Source organism: Ramularia collo-cygni, assembly GCF_900074925.1.
Source record: "Ramularia collo-cygni strain URUG2 genome assembly, contig: RCC_scaffold06, whole genome shotgun sequence".
Taxonomy (NCBI): Eukaryota; Fungi; Ascomycota; class Dothideomycetes; order Mycosphaerellales; family Mycosphaerellaceae; genus Ramularia; species Ramularia collo-cygni.
The window spans coordinates 187,631-208,425 of NW_019716260.1; the positions used below are offsets into that span (position 1 = coordinate 187,631).

General features: G+C 51.0%; 9 protein-coding genes; 4 read left to right on the forward strand and 5 right to left on the reverse strand.

Moving 5' to 3' along the window:
• Positions 1-252: 252 nt before the first annotated feature.
• Positions 253-1,044, reverse strand: RCC_04429 (uncharacterized protein; the record flags this gene model as incomplete). The annotated part of the gene is made up of 1 exon (XM_023769707.1): positions 253-1,044. One exon carries the CDS (start codon positions 1,042-1,044, stop codon positions 253-255), a length of 792 nt encoding a protein of 263 aa, XP_023625475.1.
• A 703-nt stretch (positions 1,045-1,747) lies between these two features.
• On the reverse strand, positions 1,748-1,933 carry RCC_04430 (uncharacterized protein; the record flags this gene model as incomplete). Its single annotated transcript, XM_023769708.1, has 1 exon — positions 1,748-1,933. The coding sequence occupies one exon, from the start codon at positions 1,931-1,933 to the stop codon at positions 1,748-1,750; it is 186 nt and encodes a 61-aa protein (XP_023625476.1).
• A 659-nt stretch (positions 1,934-2,592) lies between these two features.
• RCC_04431 (uncharacterized protein) lies at positions 2,593-7,276 on the reverse strand (the record flags this gene model as incomplete). XM_023769709.1 has 2 exons in its annotated part: positions 2,593-4,479; positions 4,529-7,276. The coding sequence occupies 2 exons, from the start codon at positions 7,274-7,276 to the stop codon at positions 2,593-2,595; spliced, it is 4,635 nt and encodes a 1,544-aa protein (XP_023625477.1).
• Positions 7,277-8,094: 818 nt separating this feature from the next.
• RCC_04432 (probable DUF636 domain protein) lies at positions 8,095-8,634 on the forward strand (the record flags this gene model as incomplete). XM_023769710.1 has 3 exons in its annotated part: positions 8,095-8,173; positions 8,231-8,367; positions 8,446-8,634. The coding sequence occupies 3 exons, from the start codon at positions 8,095-8,097 to the stop codon at positions 8,632-8,634; spliced, it is 405 nt and encodes a 134-aa protein (XP_023625478.1).
• A 411-nt stretch (positions 8,635-9,045) lies between these two features.
• RCC_04433 (probable P-type ATPase) lies at positions 9,046-13,251 on the reverse strand (the record flags this gene model as incomplete). XM_023769711.1 has 3 exons in its annotated part: positions 9,046-9,220; positions 9,289-9,957; positions 10,007-13,251. The coding sequence occupies 3 exons, from the start codon at positions 13,249-13,251 to the stop codon at positions 9,046-9,048; spliced, it is 4,089 nt and encodes a 1,362-aa protein (XP_023625479.1).
• A 1,304-nt stretch (positions 13,252-14,555) lies between these two features.
• RCC_04434 (uncharacterized protein) lies at positions 14,556-15,584 on the forward strand (the record flags this gene model as incomplete). Its single annotated transcript, XM_023769712.1, has 1 exon — positions 14,556-15,584. The coding sequence occupies one exon, from the start codon at positions 14,556-14,558 to the stop codon at positions 15,582-15,584; it is 1,029 nt and encodes a 342-aa protein (XP_023625480.1).
• Positions 15,585-16,371: 787 nt separating this feature from the next.
• Positions 16,372-16,995, forward strand: RCC_04435 (uncharacterized protein; the record flags this gene model as incomplete). The annotated part of the gene is made up of 1 exon (XM_023769713.1): positions 16,372-16,995. One exon carries the CDS (start codon positions 16,372-16,374, stop codon positions 16,993-16,995), a length of 624 nt encoding a protein of 207 aa, XP_023625481.1.
• A 628-nt stretch (positions 16,996-17,623) lies between these two features.
• On the reverse strand, positions 17,624-18,943 carry RCC_04436 (uncharacterized protein; the record flags this gene model as incomplete). XM_023769714.1 has 2 exons in its annotated part: positions 17,624-17,713; positions 17,765-18,943. 2 exons carry the CDS (start codon positions 18,941-18,943, stop codon positions 17,624-17,626), a joined length of 1,269 nt encoding a protein of 422 aa, XP_023625482.1.
• Positions 18,944-19,455: 512 nt separating this feature from the next.
• Positions 19,456-20,417, forward strand: RCC_04437 (related to YSA1-sugar-nucleotide hydrolase; the record flags this gene model as incomplete). Of its 2 annotated transcripts, XM_023769716.1 has the most annotated exons (5): positions 19,456-19,800; positions 19,861-19,920; positions 19,972-20,092; positions 20,140-20,176; positions 20,231-20,288. In XM_023769716.1, the coding sequence occupies 5 exons, from the start codon at positions 19,456-19,458 to the stop codon at positions 20,286-20,288; spliced, it is 621 nt and encodes a 206-aa protein (XP_023625484.1). The 2 variants fall into 2 exon arrangements, with proteins under 2 accessions (XP_023625484.1, XP_023625483.1); XM_023769715.1 differs by lacking the exons at positions 20,140-20,176; positions 20,231-20,288 and adding an exon at positions 20,305-20,417.
• Positions 20,418-20,795: the final 378 nt, after the last annotated feature.

Sequence of the window (20,795 nt, forward strand, 5' to 3'; positions counted from 1 at the left end):
AAGGAGAACAAAGAGAGTGGGATTCACTTCGAAGACATCTGAGACATTGTGGCTGGAATATGTGTCTTATGAGCATCATGGAGCACTACTTGCGACGAGCTTTGTGAGACGATTGACTGGGATTAACGTAAGCTGGGCTGTTCTACCATTTGGATCYGCACGTGTCTCGATGGGCGTACTAGACAACATTTTCGAGAGGGAGTCGCCGGACTAGATCAGTAAACGCCTTTCAAACCTCCTGAACCCTTGACCCTACTGGAATAAAACGTCCGTCCTGCGTTGACGAATGTACGACATCTCAGGCCCCCAATACCAKCACCAATAAAAGTACACGAGCACGCCAATCGCGATGAGACCGAGAAGCACCATCAGACTCCGCATCTTGAGACTGCTGCTTTCTGCATCATGTCTCGCTTTCTCCCACACCGTACTGCGTTCCTCTCGAGCTCTCTGTAGCTCGGCCTCCTGGGCTGTATTTTCCAGTACGTGGGCTTGATTCCGAGTGCGAAGATTATCGACGAGACTGGTGGAGGCTCTCAATTGCTCTCTCAGCCCAGCTACAGATGTGCGAAGACGAGTGCGCTCTGTTGGACGTTCGATTTGTTGTCTCCATGGGAAGTGGGCTTGGTGGTCCGATTCGTTTTCCTGTCTGTGGAGTGGTGTCTCTCGAATGAGAATGGTATCACCATTACTGTCTCTGCTGTTGAAGACAGAAGAAGCGCGCCGTGGAGGGGTGGAGTTGAACATGTCTTCAGCACCATGTCTTGGAAGAGACTCCGATCTCAAGCCAGAGCCACTCTGGTCTTGTATGCCTGTTGTGGTGCTTGAAAGATTGTCGACTGATGCTTGGATATTATCTTCTCCGTAAGAAATACGAATCGTTCTCACTGACGACTCCGGGGGATGTGGCACATGGCTGCTAGATTCAAAACTGGTCAAGGTGGAGATGCCAGAAGATTCAGCACTACTCGAGTGGCCTGATCCGGAAGTATGTAGTCTTCTGGCATGGGAACACCGACGACTTGTTTGAACTCCTTGTAACATCGCTTTTCAATTGAAGAGATCGTTGACTCCCTTGGCGAAAAGGACTTTAAAGCGATCAGATACCAGGATGATGTTCTGGTGCCATCCTGTACTTACGTTACTATAACGATGGTCACGAGCACCACGTAATATTAGGCCATGTCTCAGACAAGCAAACAAGTCTTGTGCTCATTCACTTGCTTCGCCACCAAAACTGTCCAAGTACACAATTGTGGCTGGACATGGCCAAGGGCTGGGGAAATTAGATATTGCCGCCCTACCTATAGCGCTAAAAGATGTCCTCCTCTCTGTGAGGATAATAGTACGGGATAGAAGATGGATTATACAAGAAGTTTGACTCTCCGTAAGGCTACTTCCTGTCTCCTACTCGACCGCTGACGTCTGTCAAGTTTGATCCCTTTCACTTCTGTCTACACTTATTTGTTTCCTATTTTAGCGTTGGACGTAACCCTATAACTGCTTTTTTCTCTCCAAAACTAAACCAGAATTTACTTTGTATATACATAAATAAGACCTAACCTTCTAAACTCCATATTGCGACAAATATAAAAAGAGGGTGCTACCCAAACCCTAACCCTAGACCACGGAGGAGGGCATGAAAAGGAGGCAGGCTACTTCTTTCTATGCTCATATCTACCTATTCGTGAGCAATCATCGTCAATTCACCACAAGCAGAGACGGCAGTCTTCAATTACACCGGCCCTTAGGCCTTGTTTTCATCTGGAGTGAACAGGATAGCGACAGCTTCAAACCCCAGTAAAGATGACCAGATTTCGTTGCAAGTCATCATATAAGCAGTGTGAACGTTATTCAAAAGAATGGCTCCACTCTTCGCACTTGCAAAGACGGTACATACGCAAAAGAACAAATCCTTCTGCAACGAATCCATCGCTTCCGCCAAACACCAACAGACGTCCGTCCATCCACACGCACAAACCAGACCAGACACCAATGTTTCCTATCCAAGACTAGCGCGTCCTTGGCATTCACTCCAAAAATTTCTGAATTTCACACCAAACCCCGCACCACAAAGCTCCGGCCGCAGTACCCAACAATGATATACCCTGTTACCTTGCACAATATCCAATCAAATCCCCTTGCCGGGGTAGCTCAATCGGTAGAGCGTGTGGCTCTTATACAGCAACAACTAGTTGCATATACAGATCACCTCAAGGTCGTGGGTAAGCATACATCGCCAATTCACACATGGTTGGATGTTGTCTAACGTGCAATTCAGGTTCGAGCCCCACCTTCGGCTATTCCTATACAAAGTCAGTGTACAAGATACACAGTGATCTCTTTTTGTTCAGGCAGAGAAACGTTCCCTCAGAGATTTATTTTTTTGTGCGGTTTTTGTTTGTTTTTGATGAGGAATAGTTCCAAGTGGTTCAAGACATGCTTGGAATAACAATAGCAGTAGGACGGACATCCCCGTTCGGTGGATTCATGTATCGATACTCGCATATGCTCGTTGATAGGAMACAATACTGCCATACAGAGAATTCGCGTACCATCTGCAACGGAGAAGGTTGTACCATTATCATACATTCACAAAACCTTAGAAAGCATCGCAACCTTCTTCCTCTGCCCTCTCTTCCAATCCACAATAAAAGTAGCAATACACCTTGCAGCCTTCAACTTCCTCCCAGCCTCCAGCTTCTCAATATCAATCTGCTCCTGCTGGAGATTCCACTTCTCGCGCAACCCATCAATCCACGTATCCCGTGATACCAATTCGTCGCCTAAAATCATCTGGTCGGCATCCATCCTTTCCCACAGATCCTGATTGACGGTTGGGACGTGGAGAAAGTCGTGCGAACTGTCGCAAACTGTAGGCGGGAGCTGTCCATCTTTTAACTTTGTGTGGCACTTTGAACAAAGTTGAACGTCGAGGCAGTTCCTGCAGACGTATGAATTGGAGCTCACGTCGAATTCGTCTCCGCAACCTCCATCGCAGTAGAAACCGTCGAGGTATGGCTCTCGTTTGTTGCTCTGCGTTTCTTGATCGTGGTTATTGACGATTGTCGCCTCCACAGGAACAGTCTCGATGGTGGAACTTTGTGTAGAATGGTCGAGTGGCCTATCCGACACTAAACGGTCGTCATCTGCTCCTGCAATCGCTTGTTCGCTCGAGAGGTCGTCAGTAGCTGCCTGGATACTCGATCTATCATTTACTTTCGGCTTCGTGGCCTGCCAGGCAGCGATTGCATTGATGTCATCGCCAACCACCGTCAACGACGGAGCGACACAAGCATAACGCCCGCGGATCTTGTCCTCATCATCGTCATCCTTGCCCGACCATCCGTCAAATGCATTGCGCAGTCTCTCACGCAGTGTGAGATAGGCTTCTTCTTTGCGACCCTGAATATATTGTATACGAGCAAGTGACAGACGAGGGTCCTTTCCACATTGTCGAAAGACTCGAATGTGATCATGTTCCATGGCCGCCAGTCTGGCGAGACGAGCAGTATGCTTGCACTCAGGTCCCATTTGCGTTTGAGTAGCCATTTCGAACAGCGATCGGAATAGTTTTCGGGCGGAATCGTACGAGACTGACCAGGAATTCATCGCGTCGTTCTGGTTCACTATCAAGTCCTCCCAGATTTCCAATGCTTCGTAATGATCTGTGTCAGATGTTGATCCATAAAAGAGCATGACTCCAAGGACGTAGCGTAGTTGATTCGCTACTTGCTTCGTAACGTCAACGTTTGTGTCGCTTTGTACTGAAGACATTTGGAGTGCCATTCTGTAGGCTTCAATGACCTCTTGATGGCTTGCGGTAGATCGTGCTGCCTCCAAAAGGCAGAGGTGGACGCTGTCCAGCAATAGAATCTTCATAATCCAATGGTACAAGCCTGGCTCGCTGTCGTCTCTCCAGCTCCTGAGAAGGCCCATCACAGAAGCATAGTCCTTCTCCTCGTACCACACCTCAAACATGCTACAGAGAGCTTCCTGATGAGCATCGCCATAGATGTCTTCATGTCGTAGTACGGCCATGTAGCAATCAACAGCAGGCTGAGAGCGCTTGAGATTCTTGTGACATTCGCCCTCTCGCAGAAGCAATCGACCGTGGTACGCTTCGTCGTATGACTCGCGACTGCCATCGTCGTATGCTTCGTCATTGTGGCCACATTCGTCTTTCAGCGCATTGAATTTGCGACAATAGTCGAGAGCAGCTGCATAGTCTTTACGTTCGCAGTACACCTCAGCAAGCTTCAAAGGGAGAGCCCAGTCGGAATAACCATCACGCTCCGCCTGCAGTATGGCAGCGATGCCCTCTTCCGTGAACCCAGATCGGATGTATGTAGCTCCGCGTCGGAATGTCCACTGCGTCGGACTGATGTCGAGATCGGCATTCTCCTGGGCCCACTTGATGAATAAGTCTATCTCTTCGATCGAAGGCAGTGATACACCATCATGGCTTCTGCCATTAGCCTGTATGAAGGATCAGTTACAGTGCGACTCACGTGATTTTGATACTCACTCTCGCTACAATTGCAAATGCAATCGCGAAGTTGTCATCATTGGCCAGATTACGTCCGAACCACCGACCTGCGAGTCTGCTGGCAACTCTAAGCAGTAGTGAATACGCATTGCTTTCGCTCACAGCCTTGTCTCTCAACCAAGCCTCTGCCTCATCCTCGCCCGCGTATCCTTGTGCAACACTGCGATGGCGAACAAACTTCCACAGAGTTTCATGAAATTTTTCATCCCCGAGCAGCCAATCACCTCTGAGCGTTGCCAAGTCGTCGTCGCTCCACCATGCATCGATGGCCACGTTCTCATACAGCAGACTCGCGAATGACGTGCCAATCTCTCGTAGCACGTTCTTCTCATAATCGAAAGTCTCCATATTGTTTAGAACTGTCACAAGATGCTCATAGAACCACACTGCAGCATATCTTCGCAGAGCATAGAATCTCTTGTCATCCTGTCTCTCCGCTAAAGACCTTACGCAGGTTTGGAGGATTGTAAGTTCAAGCACCTCCTCACTGYCGAGACGTATCTTGGACACCTGCCGACCGATATGCCCATTGAAGAAGTCGTCAAATCGGAAGCGCTCGAAATCGTAAGAGCCGCAAGCATTGCGGATGAAGCGGCGACAGAGTTCCACTTCCGCCTCGGCGAGGACCGCTGTGCGATCGATTGAAATGGCATCAGATTCGGCCAAGTCCGCAGACGACAAAATGTCGCGAAGTCCATCCGGTCCAGTTACCACATCCTGGGCGTCTAGTGTAAGTAGGGTGGAGAATCTTGTTCGTATCATTGTTCTCAAGAACAAGGTTTTGCCGAGCGTGAATACCAGTGCACTTTGCAATAGATCTAATTTCGTCCAAGTTCGACAACCTTTCATCCAGCGGAGAAGCTCATTAAGCTGGGCAATGGCTTCTGGGTTTAAAGTCTTGTTAAGTGACTTTATGGTGTTCTGCGTAGTGGATCTGAATCCTTCTCCAGCTCTGGCGATGACTTGTTGTACATCTTCGTAGCAGCTGCATGCACCGATTTGTTTGAGCTTAGATTCCAGATTCTCATAGTGTCCCTTGACACCCGTGACGATGGCTTGAATATCACCCTCCGTGAGCATATTACCAATCTCGGGCTTCAGGTTTCGAAGCTCTTGTACTCGAGCTTGTGCGACAACCATAAGGTCTCCTTGATTGGCGAAGGGTTCAGGGACACCTCCAGCACTAGAGTCGGAGTCAGCATCGCTCGAAGGGTCCGGACCAAGAGAGTAATGATTGACCAGGCTCTCGTCGTCGAATGGGATGCTAGAAATATCGCTCGAGGTCCCTGTAACGAGTATACGCAGAGAGCATCCTTTGGACTCCGACTGTGGCAGGGAAGCCTCCCGTGCCATGCTTGCGAGGATGTCGGAGGGAACGCGATCCTCTCCAGTAGCGAATCCATCAATACACAAGAAGCATCTTCCTTGCTGAATCGTGCTTTGAAGCGTGGCGAGGAAAAGGTCCCACAGACTGGAAGCCGTTGCAATCTTGGCAGACTGCTCACACGCCTCCACAATAGCAGTCGCAAATTTGCCAGTCTCATCAAGGGAGGCAAGCTGATAGATCATGGCGCCAAGACATCTGCGAAGACTGTCCTCCTTCTCGGCCTCACCAAAGTAGTAATAAAGCACATAGGTCCGATCCTGAGTCTTGTTGCGAGGATATCGCTCCTCGAGATTAGTTATAACTTGACTGAAGAGATAAGACTTGCCAAAACCGCTCTCCCCACGCACGACCATGACTTTATTAGAGTGCACACTGAGAGTATCAGCCCAGCTCCGATAGGCAAGATCTTGCTGGAGAAGCCAGAGCGCGGTGCCTTCAGTCCTGTTCCCACAGATTGTGTACTGACGCTTCGACCACGACTCTGAGGTTTCTTCCAATTGGAGTGCATCACGTATCTTCTTGAGGAATGCTTTCAGTTGATCCTTTGAGAATCGCGAGTCCAGACGTTTGCCAAGATTCTGAATGCCCTCAGCGCTGTGCTCCAGGAGTCCCTCGGTGCGTTCAAAATATTCTTTGAGTTCGCCATGCCGGCGCTGAGTCTCCTCCGCGGACTCACGCATATATCTCGCCAGTCCCTTGACATCGACCAAGATTTGGTCTATCTCGGAATTGGWGAAGGTCAGCACCAGAGCTTCCATCTGGCGTAAAGATTCACTGACACCCGCATCGTCATTGAACAAGACTATGTTCAACACAAGCTTGAACTTCTCGCGCTTCCGCGTGGCTAGAACATGAGAAGATTTGAGAAGCTCTAAGAAGTGTCTCAAGATGGCGTATGCGGGACCGCGAAGGTGAGGATCCAGATACGGTCCTGTTTTGTGTTGGTTGAGAAAGAAGTTCAGTCTTTTTAGAAAAGCCAGGGAATATTCCATCAAGGCTTCAAAGCCCTCAAAGACCCCCCGATATGATTGGGCAGCGGTTATAACAAAGCTAATAGCATTCCAACATTGTGTGGATGGCCCAAACACAACACTCGTTGCCTGTGCCACAATATCACCGAATTGCTGGAGACATCTGCCAACATCAGCGATGATCTTCCGAGCTCGCGTACCATTTCTGGACTGGCTCTTCCGGATGTCTAGATCGATTTGCTGAGAGATGGCATCAAAGTTGGCGTTTGGATCGAGTTTCTTTCCAGTGACTTTCTCGAACTCTGCAACGACCTGTGGCCAAGCTTCTTGCAGATCCTGTTCTTCATTGATGTTGAGGGTGGTGGTCATAATGCCGCATCTCGTAAGTTACTGTGAGTCGGGAACGAAACAAGAGCCAAGGAGATGGAAAGCATTATGGCGTTGGAGGATACGTTGAAGGATTCATATTCAGCCGCAGCTGACAGACCAAGCGAGCGGCTGGCGCCTGCCATAGGCGGGCGAAGAGGAACTTATTGGCGGATCCACCGTGCTACCAGGCCTGGCACAAGCATGGCGTCCTGGCGGCTTCTGCGCGCTCTGCACCGCCTCGCATACTGTATGCCTAGCGTCATCTAACGTAAGGTAAGCCGGTCAGCACCTGATCATCAATAMTACCGTGAGGTCAGTTTAAGGAAGGTGTTGTCTGTCCATCAAGGTCGAATTGCGTGATGCTGCCGCTGGAATCTCAGTCGCTGATTGGCTGGATATCTCCTCAAGGTTAGAGCGCCATTATGAGGGCATCTCTCTCGCATCGCCCTCTTCTCCTTCTCATCATCATCATCAATTATATTCATTATCATGATGGTACCCTGGGTCGAACGGAAGCTCGATCACTGTTTCCACACGCCCGAGACAACGATGTGCCGATCCGGCAAGCCCCTCGAAGATCTAGACCTGTCACAGCTCACTGGAGCTTGCATGTTAGTCCGGTTCGAGCAAATTCCCTGGTTGTCACTACGATTTCTTTTGAGGGGTAATGCATGGACAGAAGAGCAAAGCTGACAAAAAATGTGGATTCAAACATAAGTATCAGCTTTTGTACCTTGAATTTCCTTCCCATTCAAATCACTTCATACATTTCATACATTTTCAAGCAAAACCCTCAAACTCTTTTCAATCCCCCAAAAATGCCTTCCGGATCGTGTCTGTGTGGCCAGGTGGGCTACGAATACACTGGAGAGCCAGCCGTCACTGCTCTCTGCCACTGTACGCAAGACCAAGACGCTTAAATGCATTCTCAGAACTCGCTCACACATATAACAGGCACGGATTGCCAAAAGTGGACCGGAGCCGCATACACAAGCAACGCCGTAGTTCCACGCACAAGCTTCAAAGTCACCAAGGGTTCTCCAAAGGACTACGATGCCGTCGGAGCCAGCGGCAAGATCAATAAGCACTGGGTAAATAATAAATCTTCCACTTAGCTTCTTCGTCGGAAGAACCTAGCCAGATAATGCTAACTAACTCCAAATTGACAGTTCTGTGGAACCTGCGGTAGTAGTCTCTACACCGAATTGGAGGTCATGCCAGATATGACTTGTGTCAAGACTGGAAGTCTTGATGGCGGTGCTGCGGATCACAAGATTGCTGTGGAATTCTATAACCGTGATCGTCTGAGTTACACGAAGCCGGTTGAGGGCGCCGATCAGAAGGCGGAATTCTCGTAGAGTTTTGTCAGCTAGCAGGGCTGGCGATGAAGGAAATCACAAGCTTCGTTTGTGTGCTTCCCTCATATTCTGTCTGGGCAGTAACGCATCCTCAATTTTCATCAGTCGCCGCGTTCAATGCGCAAGGGCATCTTAGGTGAATGTGCGAGAGACGGAAACGTTGTACTGACCATGGCAGCCTCCACCATTTGGGAGTCATATATGGCCATCCAGCAACCCTCCACTCGGAAGCCTGAAGGTCACTCACCATTTCGAGAACCAACCACAAACCAACACCTACAAGACTTCACTCAACATCAATTCACCCACCCATTCATGACATTTTCCATTTCCAATGCACTCCATGCAATACCATACATATACACTCATACGATCCCAGCGTAACTTCGATATAATAACCCTCTCTTTACCTCACTTCCTCCCACTAGCAGGCATCTCTCCAYGCCTACCTCTCTCCCTTGTCGTGTCATAAGCCTGCAACACTCTGGCCTGACTCTCGTCTGTCTGCGAGAAAGCGTACCCGCGCTGTTTCCGCATGCGTTGCACTTGTCTGACTTTTCGAATGGCCTTTTGGAATTGTTCCATTCTRTACACCAGTACGTTAGCATAAATCTCTTCCACAGGCAACTCAGTTCACATCGCTCTGCAACATACCTCGGCCTGTAATCCTGAATATTATACTTCTGAATCTCCTGCACATGATGGTAACTCTCCGGTCTAAACATCCTCTTGAAGTACTTCCACGCCAAATCTCTCACCAGACAAATCGCCGGCAGCACAATCATCATGAGCCAGAACTTTGGATCCGTGAGCAAGACTCCCAACAAGTTCGTATACTCTGTTGAGAATCCCAGCTTAGGAGCCACGGTTGCGTAGGCTGGTAGGAAGATGAACCATACAGCCAGTGATCCAGGGATGGCGATGACGGTGTACTTTGTCCATATGTTCGTGATGAGCGCTGCTTTACCAAGGACGGTTACGAGGCCGGCGGTATAGAGTGAGGTACCCCAGACCCAGTGTCCAGACGTCTTACCATCGCTCATCGGGGAATCGTTCCAGTAGATCAGTTCGGAGATCCAGTACAACAGCAGAGAATGGTAGAAACCGTTCCCGACCCAACTCCAGAAATTATGCGTCCGGAAAAAGACGCCTTTCTGAGACAGTTGGTAGAGTTGAGGGTACCGATCTAGCATACGGGCAGAGATGAATTGGTCGAAGATTCCGAGGACAAAGGGAGGCATGGCGGTGAAGACGACGTTGAAGAAGGAGAGTGTCCATGATTCGTAGATGACTTGGCCGGAGAAGGCGTTTTGGAAGGAGTACCTGGTTTTGTCAGTATTTTCAGTGCTTTGGTGGTGTGTTTTAGACGTACCAAAACTGTGTAATGAACAGAGCGGTGTTCTTGTAGTAGAAGTACAGGATGACTTTTGATATTCGCTGGTAACTCCAACTTCCATGCACGAGCAATAGTTTTCGGAGGAAGCGAAACTGGGCGATGCTCACATCTGCGGATCTTGCAGCTTGGAGGCCCTCGACACCTGATATACCGATACCGATGTGAGCGGCTTGGATCATGGAAACGTCATTGGCTCCGTCGCCAATGGCTAGCAAGATACACTTGAGATGCCTCTTGACCAGCTTGACGACCAGGGCTTTCTGGAGAGGCGAGACACGACAGCAGATGACAGCTTTGCACATCACTGCGAGATCAAGAAACTGCTTCTCCAAGTCCTTCTCCAATGCGTATGTGAGAGACTTGCCGTCAATGACCAATGCCAGCGTGTCCATTTCTGCATTTCCAGCGCGCTGGGTTCGAATGGCTTCAAGTTTCTTCTCGATATTCGCTCTTGTAGCTGGGGCATTCTCCTCGTTCACGATAAGCAACGTCATATCTTCAGAGATCAGTTTGCAGGACATTCCAATGTTGATGGCTGTCTCCTGGCGATCTCCCGTCAACACCCAGACTTTGATACCAGCACTCTGCAACGTATGAATTGTGTCTGGAACGCCGTCTTGGAGCTTGTCTTCGATCGCTGTAGCTCCGAGGAGAGTAAAGTCGTGTTCAATTAGTTCGGCTGCCTTGTCCAATTCGTCCGCACGATTGCCAGAGACTGTCGTCTGGGCTGTGTTGAAGACGTCCCACCACTCTCTAAACTCTGCCTCAGGAACCTCGCGGAAAGCGAGGCAGAGAGTTCGTAGACCTTCTGCGGCATACTCTTCCAGATGAAGGAGCGTCCGCTCGACCATTTCACTTCGCTCAGCCAAACGCTCCAGAATCACAGTGTCGGCGCCCTTTGTGAAGCAACGGATCTTGCCATCAGGGCAGCGGTAGATACAGCTCATCCGCTTTCGTGTAGAGTTGAACTCACAGACGGCGAGAAGTTCGTAGTCGTATTGTTCTCCACTGACCTCGATCGTGACAAGCTTGGGTTTACGTGCGACGAATTTGTAGCCCAGCTCCACAGCACCTTCCACAAGGGCGCCCTCATCAGGAGAGGCTGCTTGGTACTTGATGATGCCAGGCTTCTCAGAGTTGACCTCGGGAATGACAGTATGGCAGGTAGACAGCAAGCTGAGGAACTGGTGAATCGCCTCGGCGTTCTGACCACCTCGTCGATGTCTCTCCATAGCCTTGAAGTCGAAGATACCATTTCCACTCTCATCCTCGTCGATGATACGGCGATCTTCGGGGACTTCTCCAGAATACTGCAGACCTCCAATACTAGCCTGACGGAACTCCATCATATTGCAAGTCAGCGTGCCGGTCTTGTCAGAGAAAATGTATTCCACCTGTCCCAGCTCCTCCACGAGAGAACTGGTTCTGCAATTCGCCGGTGTGTCGGTTTCGGGATAGTAGATGTCCAAATCACTGCTGATGAGAAAGGCTTGGTAGTACTTGATGATCTCGACTGTGACKAAGAGTGAGATGGGCACCAAGTTGGAGTACAGGATCCAATATGTGAAGACGTCGCTGAAGAATTGCTGGGCTGCGTTGGATGATTGGTAGTCCAGAAACCATAGACCATCGCCAATGGTGTGTCGGACAACCAGATCTCCGATCGAAGAAATGATGGACAAGGCCACCAGAACAATGCCTAGCATGAGAATTTGGATGTTCACTCTCCGCTCGACGTTGGTTCGTTTGATGGGTGTTGCGGTGGCGTTACGCATGAGCTTTGTTTCGTGGCCGGTGAAGACTACCAGACCGTAGATGAAGGGTGTGTTTCGGAGCGTCGCGCCACGGAGAAGTAGCTGGTCGGGAGCGAGAGGAAGAACACGCTCGCCTCCACCAGATTGCATGGTCAATGTGGCTTCGTAGGTGTAGAGACTGCTGTTGGGCTGTTCACTCTTCACCCTGCCTCCGAGACGAGCCATTTCAGCGGCGGAGACCATATTGCAAGTCTCGGGAATAGCCTGTTTAATTTTGAGATTGGTCTCTCCATCGAGGTTGGCAGTCTCAATATAGCACAGTCCTTCAGGTTCTGAGGATGCCATCAAAACTAGATCGGCCGGGAACGGCTGCTCAGATTCCACCTTCAAGACATCACCCACTTGGACATCAATCCATCTGATATCTTGGAAGGATGTGCCTCGCAGTGCTTGGGCCTTGCTCCTGTTCAATTCATTGTCCTGACTTCTTCGCCGTTGATCTTCAACAATCTCCTTGCCGGCCGATACCAGCAAAACAATTCCCAAAGGTACAATCGTGGTGTATCGATTTGTCGGACTAATGTTTGGAATCTGTTGGAGGATGGCAGTGAACAAGAAGAACAAGTTGGCATATCTGCTAAACTGTTCGAAGAGGAACTTGGGCAGGAAGGTGATGACATTGTACTTTGTGGTGGAGACGTGGTTGTCGCAGTACTTGTTGGCAGCATTCGCGGGTGGGTTGTTGAGATGAATGATGCGAGGGCCGAGCGTAGAGGGATCGACCTTTCCTCGCCCGGGCAGGCCAAACTTGAACTTTGAGCCTGGCGTTTTGCGCTCTGCTGGTTGTGCTTCGGGGAAAGTGTCTGTAGAGCCCACTGCTTGGTGTCCCCGTGTTTCCGTCAGAGGCAGGTCCATTTCACTGTATTCCGGTCCCATGCCCAGCATATTCTTCGCACGGCCCATGATCCCACCACCCAAGCTCATGATGCTGTTGCGATTCCGATGTCTGCTGGATCCATGACGGATGGGAGCGCCCTGGATGTTGTCCTCATCAATTCCACCCCCCGCAGCATAGTAACCACCTTGGATTGAGGCCGTGTCAGAGAAGCGATCGTTGTCCACGTCCGAATAGCGCTGGTAGTTGTTGAGGCCCGAGGTTTGCGAGAGATTCCGTCCAGCATCTCCCAGCACTGGCGGACGTTGGAGGGGATAGCCAGGTCCACCTGGAAGTTGTGATTGTGATTGTGATTGCCCACCAACGAAGTTGTCGTGGGAGACGCTGATTCTCGGTGGAGCAGGAGTATCGGAGCTGTCAATGTCGTAGTCGTGGAGGATGCGGTCGTCGGATACGGGAGGTCTGCTGCCGGAATGGTATTGGTATGAAGATCGGTCATTGTCGTCGTCGAGGTCCACCAAGTCGTGATCATGCCCATTTCCACTCAGGTTCGAAGGCGCTCTGCCCGCCATGGTGGGATTGGCGAGCGGAKCGGATCACTTTCCTTTGCGGCTGGCCACTGCTCACCCTTCACCGCAGGAAATGTGCGACCATTGAGGGGAAGAGGATTGGTGGATTCTTCGAGGGGTTTCGCGATGATTTGTCGCAATCGTGATCGTCGTGAATTGTTATTATTGGTGCTATGTCCGTGGTCGGTGGGGTGAATGTATCTCTTCCTCTCCCTTTCCAACACGTCGCGTGAGTATTTCCAGCTGAATACGAGGCCCGTCCGTCCAATGTCGCGAGGCTGTGTGACCTCCAACGCCAGCCAACTATAACGAAGCGCTGCGGCCATACCCGTTCGTCGTCAGCCTCTCCCGCCAGACCCTGAGCTTTCAGTGGWGCTTTCTCCATGTGCTCGGCCATGGCAGGGCATCACGTCAAGCCGTTTGATCGTCACAGCCAACCTCACCTTGCACATCCACCTACATTAATTCATTATTCACACATACCTACAGCCATGTCGCCCCTCCTCCGTAAGAAAGTGACGTTCCCACGCACGTCATTCGCCCTACATCACCAACATCGTACTTTCCTCGGATTACAGCATACTCCCGCCCCCAAACCTCACATGATGGGATTACTGGTGTTGCAGGGCTTGGCCGTTGTGTTGATTGGAGACTTTGCTTTTGCAACGCTGTTGGGACAGAAGACTGTTGTGAGAGAGGTGGCGCAGAGTGCGGGACTGTGGGCGGACCCAAAGGCGTTTGAGGAGGTGCATGGGCGAGAGTGAGAGACATTCATTCTTGAAGGGGCGACATCAAGAGTGACAAGGTCGCCGGGCTTTGAAAGTATAAGGGAAGATCATGTTGTCAGGGAAGGACGTATTGGCGAATGGATACCATGGAGTCCTGAGGATCCCGACGCTTGACGCCATTGTGAGGCGGTAGGCGGAAGTCGAGGACGATGCTGATACTGGCTGCTCCCTTGTCACAAGATGGATGGTGGAAACGGAGAGCGGAAGGCAGAATGCGGGATGTACCCGTTTGTTATGACCATTCAGAGCTTCGCTTCCAGCTTTGCTTCGCTTCCACCGCACCAACACACCGACCCCGTACATCCACTCACAGATCCGAATGCTCCCTCTAGTCCACATCTTCCCTCAACGGCTCACGTTGGTCAATCGAGGTCATTATCGTCCGTCAGATAAGACCCGAGATCATCACAGCCGCACTTTGCTTCGCGCGCGCGCTACCACCAGCTTCTGACTTTGCGCCCACAATCAGCGGTACCTCGTCGCATCTGCCCACCACCAAGTACAAACCACGCGCCTAACATGGAGGGTTCAATCGAGAATCCTGTGCTCGAAAGCACTGTGCTACTCGAACAGAACGATCCGATAGTGCCGACCAGTGCTTCCTCAAAAGTCCTCAACACCACAGAGCTCCTCGAACATATCATGGCCTACTTGCCCATGAACGGCATCACTGAGGCCCGGCAAGTCAACCGCTTCTTCCGCATTGTTGTCGACACATCGAAGCCGCTACGTCGACCCATGATTCGGGTCTTCGGCCACGGAAAGCTGCTTGAGCATATCTTAAGCCAGAACTTGTCAGCCGCCGAGGTCACTCGCGCTCGCCGTGTGTGCCAATTCTTTGGCGCCACCATCGATTCATCGAGGACCTTGCGTAAAGTCATGTTTCTCGAGCCCGAGAGACTGTCCGAAACGCTCACCTTGGAAATGTTTACAAATCAATTGACAGTCACCAAGCTTCACCCATTCATCAACCGGATGGGTATTACCGAACTTGACCTTCAACACGCAGAGACCTTTGCTATCAGTCCGAACTTCTCGCCTTGGAAGTTGGCAACTTGGCGGTCTATGCTTGTTTGTCAGCCACCTTGCGACGGTTTCAAGGTATACTATCTCGAGACGGGAAGTCACGTGAGTGAGATACGCGAGGTCAAGGGCAACACACTTGGGGCCCTGCTGGAAGACGTTGAATCGCGACCCACAGACACGCGTCTGATCGGGCTATGCATTTCTGGTTTTATACTCGAAAGTCATCCGATGGTCGCGGCCGAACGCCATCGAGCCGCTCAAATGGCGGCGAGGAAGCGTCGAGAGGATCGACGGGCGGCGTGGCAGCTCGCACGAGACGCAAATGAGGCAGGGAGACTGCGCAAGGAGGCGGAGAGGCAGCTCAAGCAAGCTACTCGGGAGGCGAAGAGGCAATACAGAGAGGCTGAGATGAAGCGGATGCAGCACGCACGGGAAACAAACAGAGCGTCTAGGGTATGTGCTAAGGAGCGGAGGCTGGCGAGGAGATTGGCGGCACGCGGCGATGACATGTGCGGTCAATGAGATGTACGGAACGAGATATCAAAGGCCATACGCGTTGCACTGCGCAGGAGTGGAGCGGCCTTTTATGTGGGGAAGCGACGGACCAAGCGACGGCCCACGGAATGGTCGTGYTGAAGAGTGAGCCATCGAGGGACACGGTGTTGTTGACTTAAGATTGCTCACTGCTTGAAAATGGAGAATTTGCGGATTCAATGATTATTTCGGACTCTTTCTGGATCCCGTTGTTCCGGTCTCATTCTCATTCTCATTATGAATCGTCATCCAATGTTAACGCTCTGGAGCAAGTGAAAAAGTTGGAAGCGATGCGATTATTCACCTCCTGCCCAAATCAAACTTTAAACTTGTGGCTCGAGCTCGTTGAGCTTACCGAACAAACACCACTTTCACCGCGAAGCACTCCGACGACGAAATCTCGCATCTCCCTCGCACGCTACCAACACTTCTCACTGCCAACCCTGTACCTCAAAGCTACGGAGGCCATCTCGCTTGCTGACTACATTGACGCGCGCACGAGGGAAAGCGCGTCGTTTATCAATCCGCGCATCAGAATTGCTGCCATCGGCCTGCATGTGTCTCCTCACTTGCTCACCAACAATCCGTTCAGCTGTGACCACTATCCTCGATCACAACTGCTCGACACCGYGCTTGCGAATTTGACTAGTTCAAAGAGCTGCCTTCGACACGATCAGACTCTCATCGGAAGCCATCCCGGTCGGWTCCGCTGTCCTCGCCGCCCCTACAATCACTGCCATCACTGCCATCACTGCCATCTCTCATCACTCCCAACATGACCTCAAGCTGTGACGCTCCGGCTCTCGGCAATGCTGCCAATCTAGGCGGTACCGCTGCCGCTCGAGTTCTAGACACTGTCGAACTCCTCGAAAACATCCTTCTGCAAGATCTTCCTATGAAGAGTATTGCTCGAGCCCGCCAGGTCAATACCTTCTTCTGCGCTGTCATCGACAACTCCAAGCCCTTGCAGCGTGCCCTCTTCTTGATGCCGGAGCTCCCCAAAGAGACTCACGTCGACATGGACGGCACACCCAAATCGGTCACTAGAGTCAATCCAGCCATCATTAAGTTGGACCATCACGGTGAAGTGAAGACAGGGCGTTTCTACATCGACGGCGACATGCTCCGTCGCTGGAACTCTGACCTTGCATGCGAAACTTGGAAATCCATGCTCATTTGTCAGCCGCCTGCTTCTATCAACAAACTGCATTTGTTTGAATTAATCACCAAATCACAAAAGACAGGTGAATTTTATATTACCTTCTTGAGCGGCAGCACACTTGGCGATCTAGTCGCCAAATTACGATTTATAAATAATCTGGGTGCGATGAGATGGGCATCAGATTGGGGATCAGATTCGAAATCTGTGTGCCGCGTTCTAATCAGTGATGCTGGTTAGAGACACGAGGTTGGTAAACGAGGGGGCTACCAAGGATGTGGTGGAGGCGAATGGCGATGATCAAGTCAGAGGATCGAGCGGAAAGGAGGGTGAGAAGGCTAGCGATGCTCAGTACTAGCAGAGAGAAGCGTGGTTGTGCACATTCTGGCCTCCGCCAAGTGCTGCATAGTTGATGGGGATGTAACGATTGAGGGCAAGCGGTACCCAAGGTCGGATATCGATAGCAGCCTGAGAACGAGAGCAGCATGTCTACTTGCCTGCTATCCTCTAGATGTAACGATATGACGGGAGTGATCGAGCAGGTTGGGTTTGAGGTTTGAATCAGGACCTTCGTTGCCGATGTAATTGTGCAGGGTTTTGTGTTACTCCCAGATAAGAAGCGAGAAAGTTTTGGCTGTAATCCAGGATTAGGCACATTCTGTCGGCCATTCCCTTCACCAACGAATAAATGGGTCTGGAAAAGCTGCGAGTAATTACAGCAGACATGGGACATACTATTCAGTTGCACATACCAAATGTATCGTGCGGAACAACCCGATCAAAAAAATCCCCCTTGGACGATACTCGCGCGACAGATTCAAGATGTCGATTATCTCAGTAGAATATGCTGCGCTTCCAAGGTTCTTCTCTAACAGAATCTCTCCACTTCCAGGCTGGCAAGCGTAAAGGCACTGGTGCCGATCAGACTATTCAGCACAGTCGGCCTGGTAACGTAGTACTGCTATCATCAGCAATCTTGTAGACCCACACAACAGCGTAGGGCACTTACCGTATAATCCACATCCCCTGAGAGACTTGCCACCGCACTCGTTCCATTCAAGCTTGTGGTACCGTTCCCGTTATCTATCCAGAACTTGTCTAGAACATTCTTGTAAATCCCGAGTCCAGTCACTTTCGCCCGGCTCTCAAGCTCCTCATCATCGATGAGACCCAATCTGACGGCCTTGAGGAGCGAGTACGAAATCATACAGCTAGCACTAGCTTCGACGAAGTTCCTCTTCCCGGCAAAAGTGGCCCCTGGTTGATCTACAATCTKCCAGACGCCGTAGCTTCCTTCAATGCTAAGACTACGGTCACTGGCTCTCAAGTGCGCCCGCACGAGGTCGTCGAGCATGGCCTTCATAGTGGTTGTCGTAGCATCCGATGCGTTCTGCAATAGTTCCAGACTTTCCAATAATCCAACCGTGTACCACGACAGAGCTCTCGCCCAGACTGCAGGGCTGGCGCCAGTTTTAGGATTTGCCCATTTGTGGTCTTTGCTGGCATCATAGCCATGCACGAGCGTACCGTCCTGTCTTCKGGTGATGTTTCGCAAGATCTCAAGTTGCTTTAGAGCAGCTGTAGGCCCAGAGTCCTCGCCGGCGTGATCGAAAGCTGGATCGGCTGATAGAATCGCAAAAGTCGGGTAAGAGTACATGCCATCAGTGTATGAGAGGTTGAGATATGCCGTAAGGTTACTGGGGTTGGCGTAATACCACAGTCCTCCATTGTCATTTCTTGGCTGCTCGGTTACGGATTCTGAAAGTGCACCGATGGTCGGGAGGAAGGCCTCGTTCCCTGTAGCGTGATATTGGTGAATCATGTTTGCCCCAATGGAGAGTCGATCTAGCGGGAGTCCTGTGTTATTGGAGACGTCCGAGAGGTCGTCGACCACACTCATAAGGCTTTCCTGAAGGTACGCTTCCCACTTGCCCCTCTGGGCTGTATCGTTAGTGTAGGCAATGCTTGCACGGAGTGACTGCTGGAAGATGCCCAGCTCGATGAACTTTGTGACCGCAGCGGTCGTGCCGATTCCTTGCCCTCTAGCGATGTTACTGTCGAGCATGTTCGCTGCAAAGCCATCGATGTTGATGAGACCATTGATGTTGCTCGGACACTCTATCCGCTGTGCGGCGATGATATTAGCTCCGAGTAGGAGCGAAAGCAGTGTCCCCGTGGGTTGTTTCATGTTTCGTCGCTACAAAGAGAGAGGGGGAGAGAGGTGCTTATTTCTTGCCGTTGAATCTCTTGGAGAGGTGACAAGAATCGGGCGAAGTTTCGGCAATGCCAAAGCGATGCAGGGCACATGCAAGGGCCAGTGAAATTGAAGATTGCCGTTCCTTGTAGTGAATCGACGACAACGCTCACGAATAGGTAGCTGCAAGCACAAAGCAGCAGCCTTGCGGAGAGTGAGATGTGGGGGATCGAATGTCCTACCTGTTAATGTCTTCTTGATCGTGCTGCCGTCGTTGTAGGAAACACAAGATCTTTGCCTGCAACCTTCAATTTCACCGGCCCTCGGACGTAAATAGATGCAAATGCCTGCTAGCGTAGAGTCTAAATTTTGGTTACATTGCGTCACCGCAAACATCTCAGCGTTTACCATATTATCGGGAYATCAACTTTCACGACAGCCCATCGAGACGGATGAGAGCCGCGCGCCAAATTGCTCGCTCTGCACAGATACTTAGGCACATCAGCATGTCGTCACAAGCACCCACCATCCGCCGGATCAGTCCGCTCCCTACTGAAGAGGCGAAATGGACGGAGCTGCGCAAGATTGAATGGACTGACCAAGATGGCAAAGATCGCATTTGGGAAGCCGCCGCACGCAAGACCCGTGGCAAAGGCGGAGTTGATGCCGTCGCCATTATCCCCATCCTGCGTCACCCGTCTCGCCCCGCGTCAACCATGATCATTCTTCAGTATCGTCCACCAGTCGAGGCTGTCTGCGTCGAGTTCCCAGCCGGTCTCATCGATGAGGGTGAGACCCCAGAGCAGGCTGCAGTTCGTGAGCTCAAGGAGGAGACTGGTTATGAGGGCAAGGTTTGTAGCCATAGCCCTTCGCTTCCTTGTCAACCCGGGTTGACCAACGCATTTATGCAGGTACTTGATTGCAGCCCGACGATTGTTGCCGACCCTGGCCTGACGAATGCGAACATGCAGGTATGTTTTACAGTTCCTACGACGAGCGAAGGGTACTGCTAACTCTGAAAGATGGTCGTCATCGAGGTCGATCTCAAGGAGGGCGACAAGGAGCCAGAGCAGCACCTGGAAGCCGGCGAACACATCGAGAGGGTCATTGTCCCACTCAGTGAGCTCCACGACAAACTTCAAGGTAAGTCGCTATTTCTGCTATGGTCAGTCTTGTGCCAACGACCACAGGGTACTCGAATGAACAGGGAAAGATTGTCGATGCGAGGTGAGTGCCACGAACGAGCATCATTACGTGACGTCGACTGATCATAACCCTCAGACTGTTCCATTGGGCACATGGCTTGCATTCAAGCACGCGCCTCGGACTCAAGGGCTGACTGCTCACCTGATCAGAATTCGACGCACGAGGATTCACTACCGACATCTATGTTGCCTTCATGGCAAGCGGTTGGTACTGGGGACAGAAGCTGGCATCCGAGCAGTCTAGTGGATCGGTGTCAAGCTAGATTTACTGATGGCACCGAATGCTCGCGAGATGACKAGCAAATTAGAAACGAATTGACGCAGACTTGCCCAGTCGGTACTCGAGGTTCTTCCAAGTCTCACGGCAATAGACAATCGCATTCCACACCTGACGTTGAAATGTCTTTGCACTGCAATCCAGAGTGTCAAAGATCAGGCCCATCGCGGAAGAGAATCGATGGTCATTGGTCTAAATTCTCCTGGCACGATCGATCGGTCACCCATCCCGTGGCTCACTGGGAACGCTGACTTGWACGACATGCTGTATGGAATACAGCGACCTATATCCCGCTCTTAAAAATTCCAGGCCACGGTTTGTACAAAACGTAACACTTTCCATCAACGCAACGCACATCTCCAAC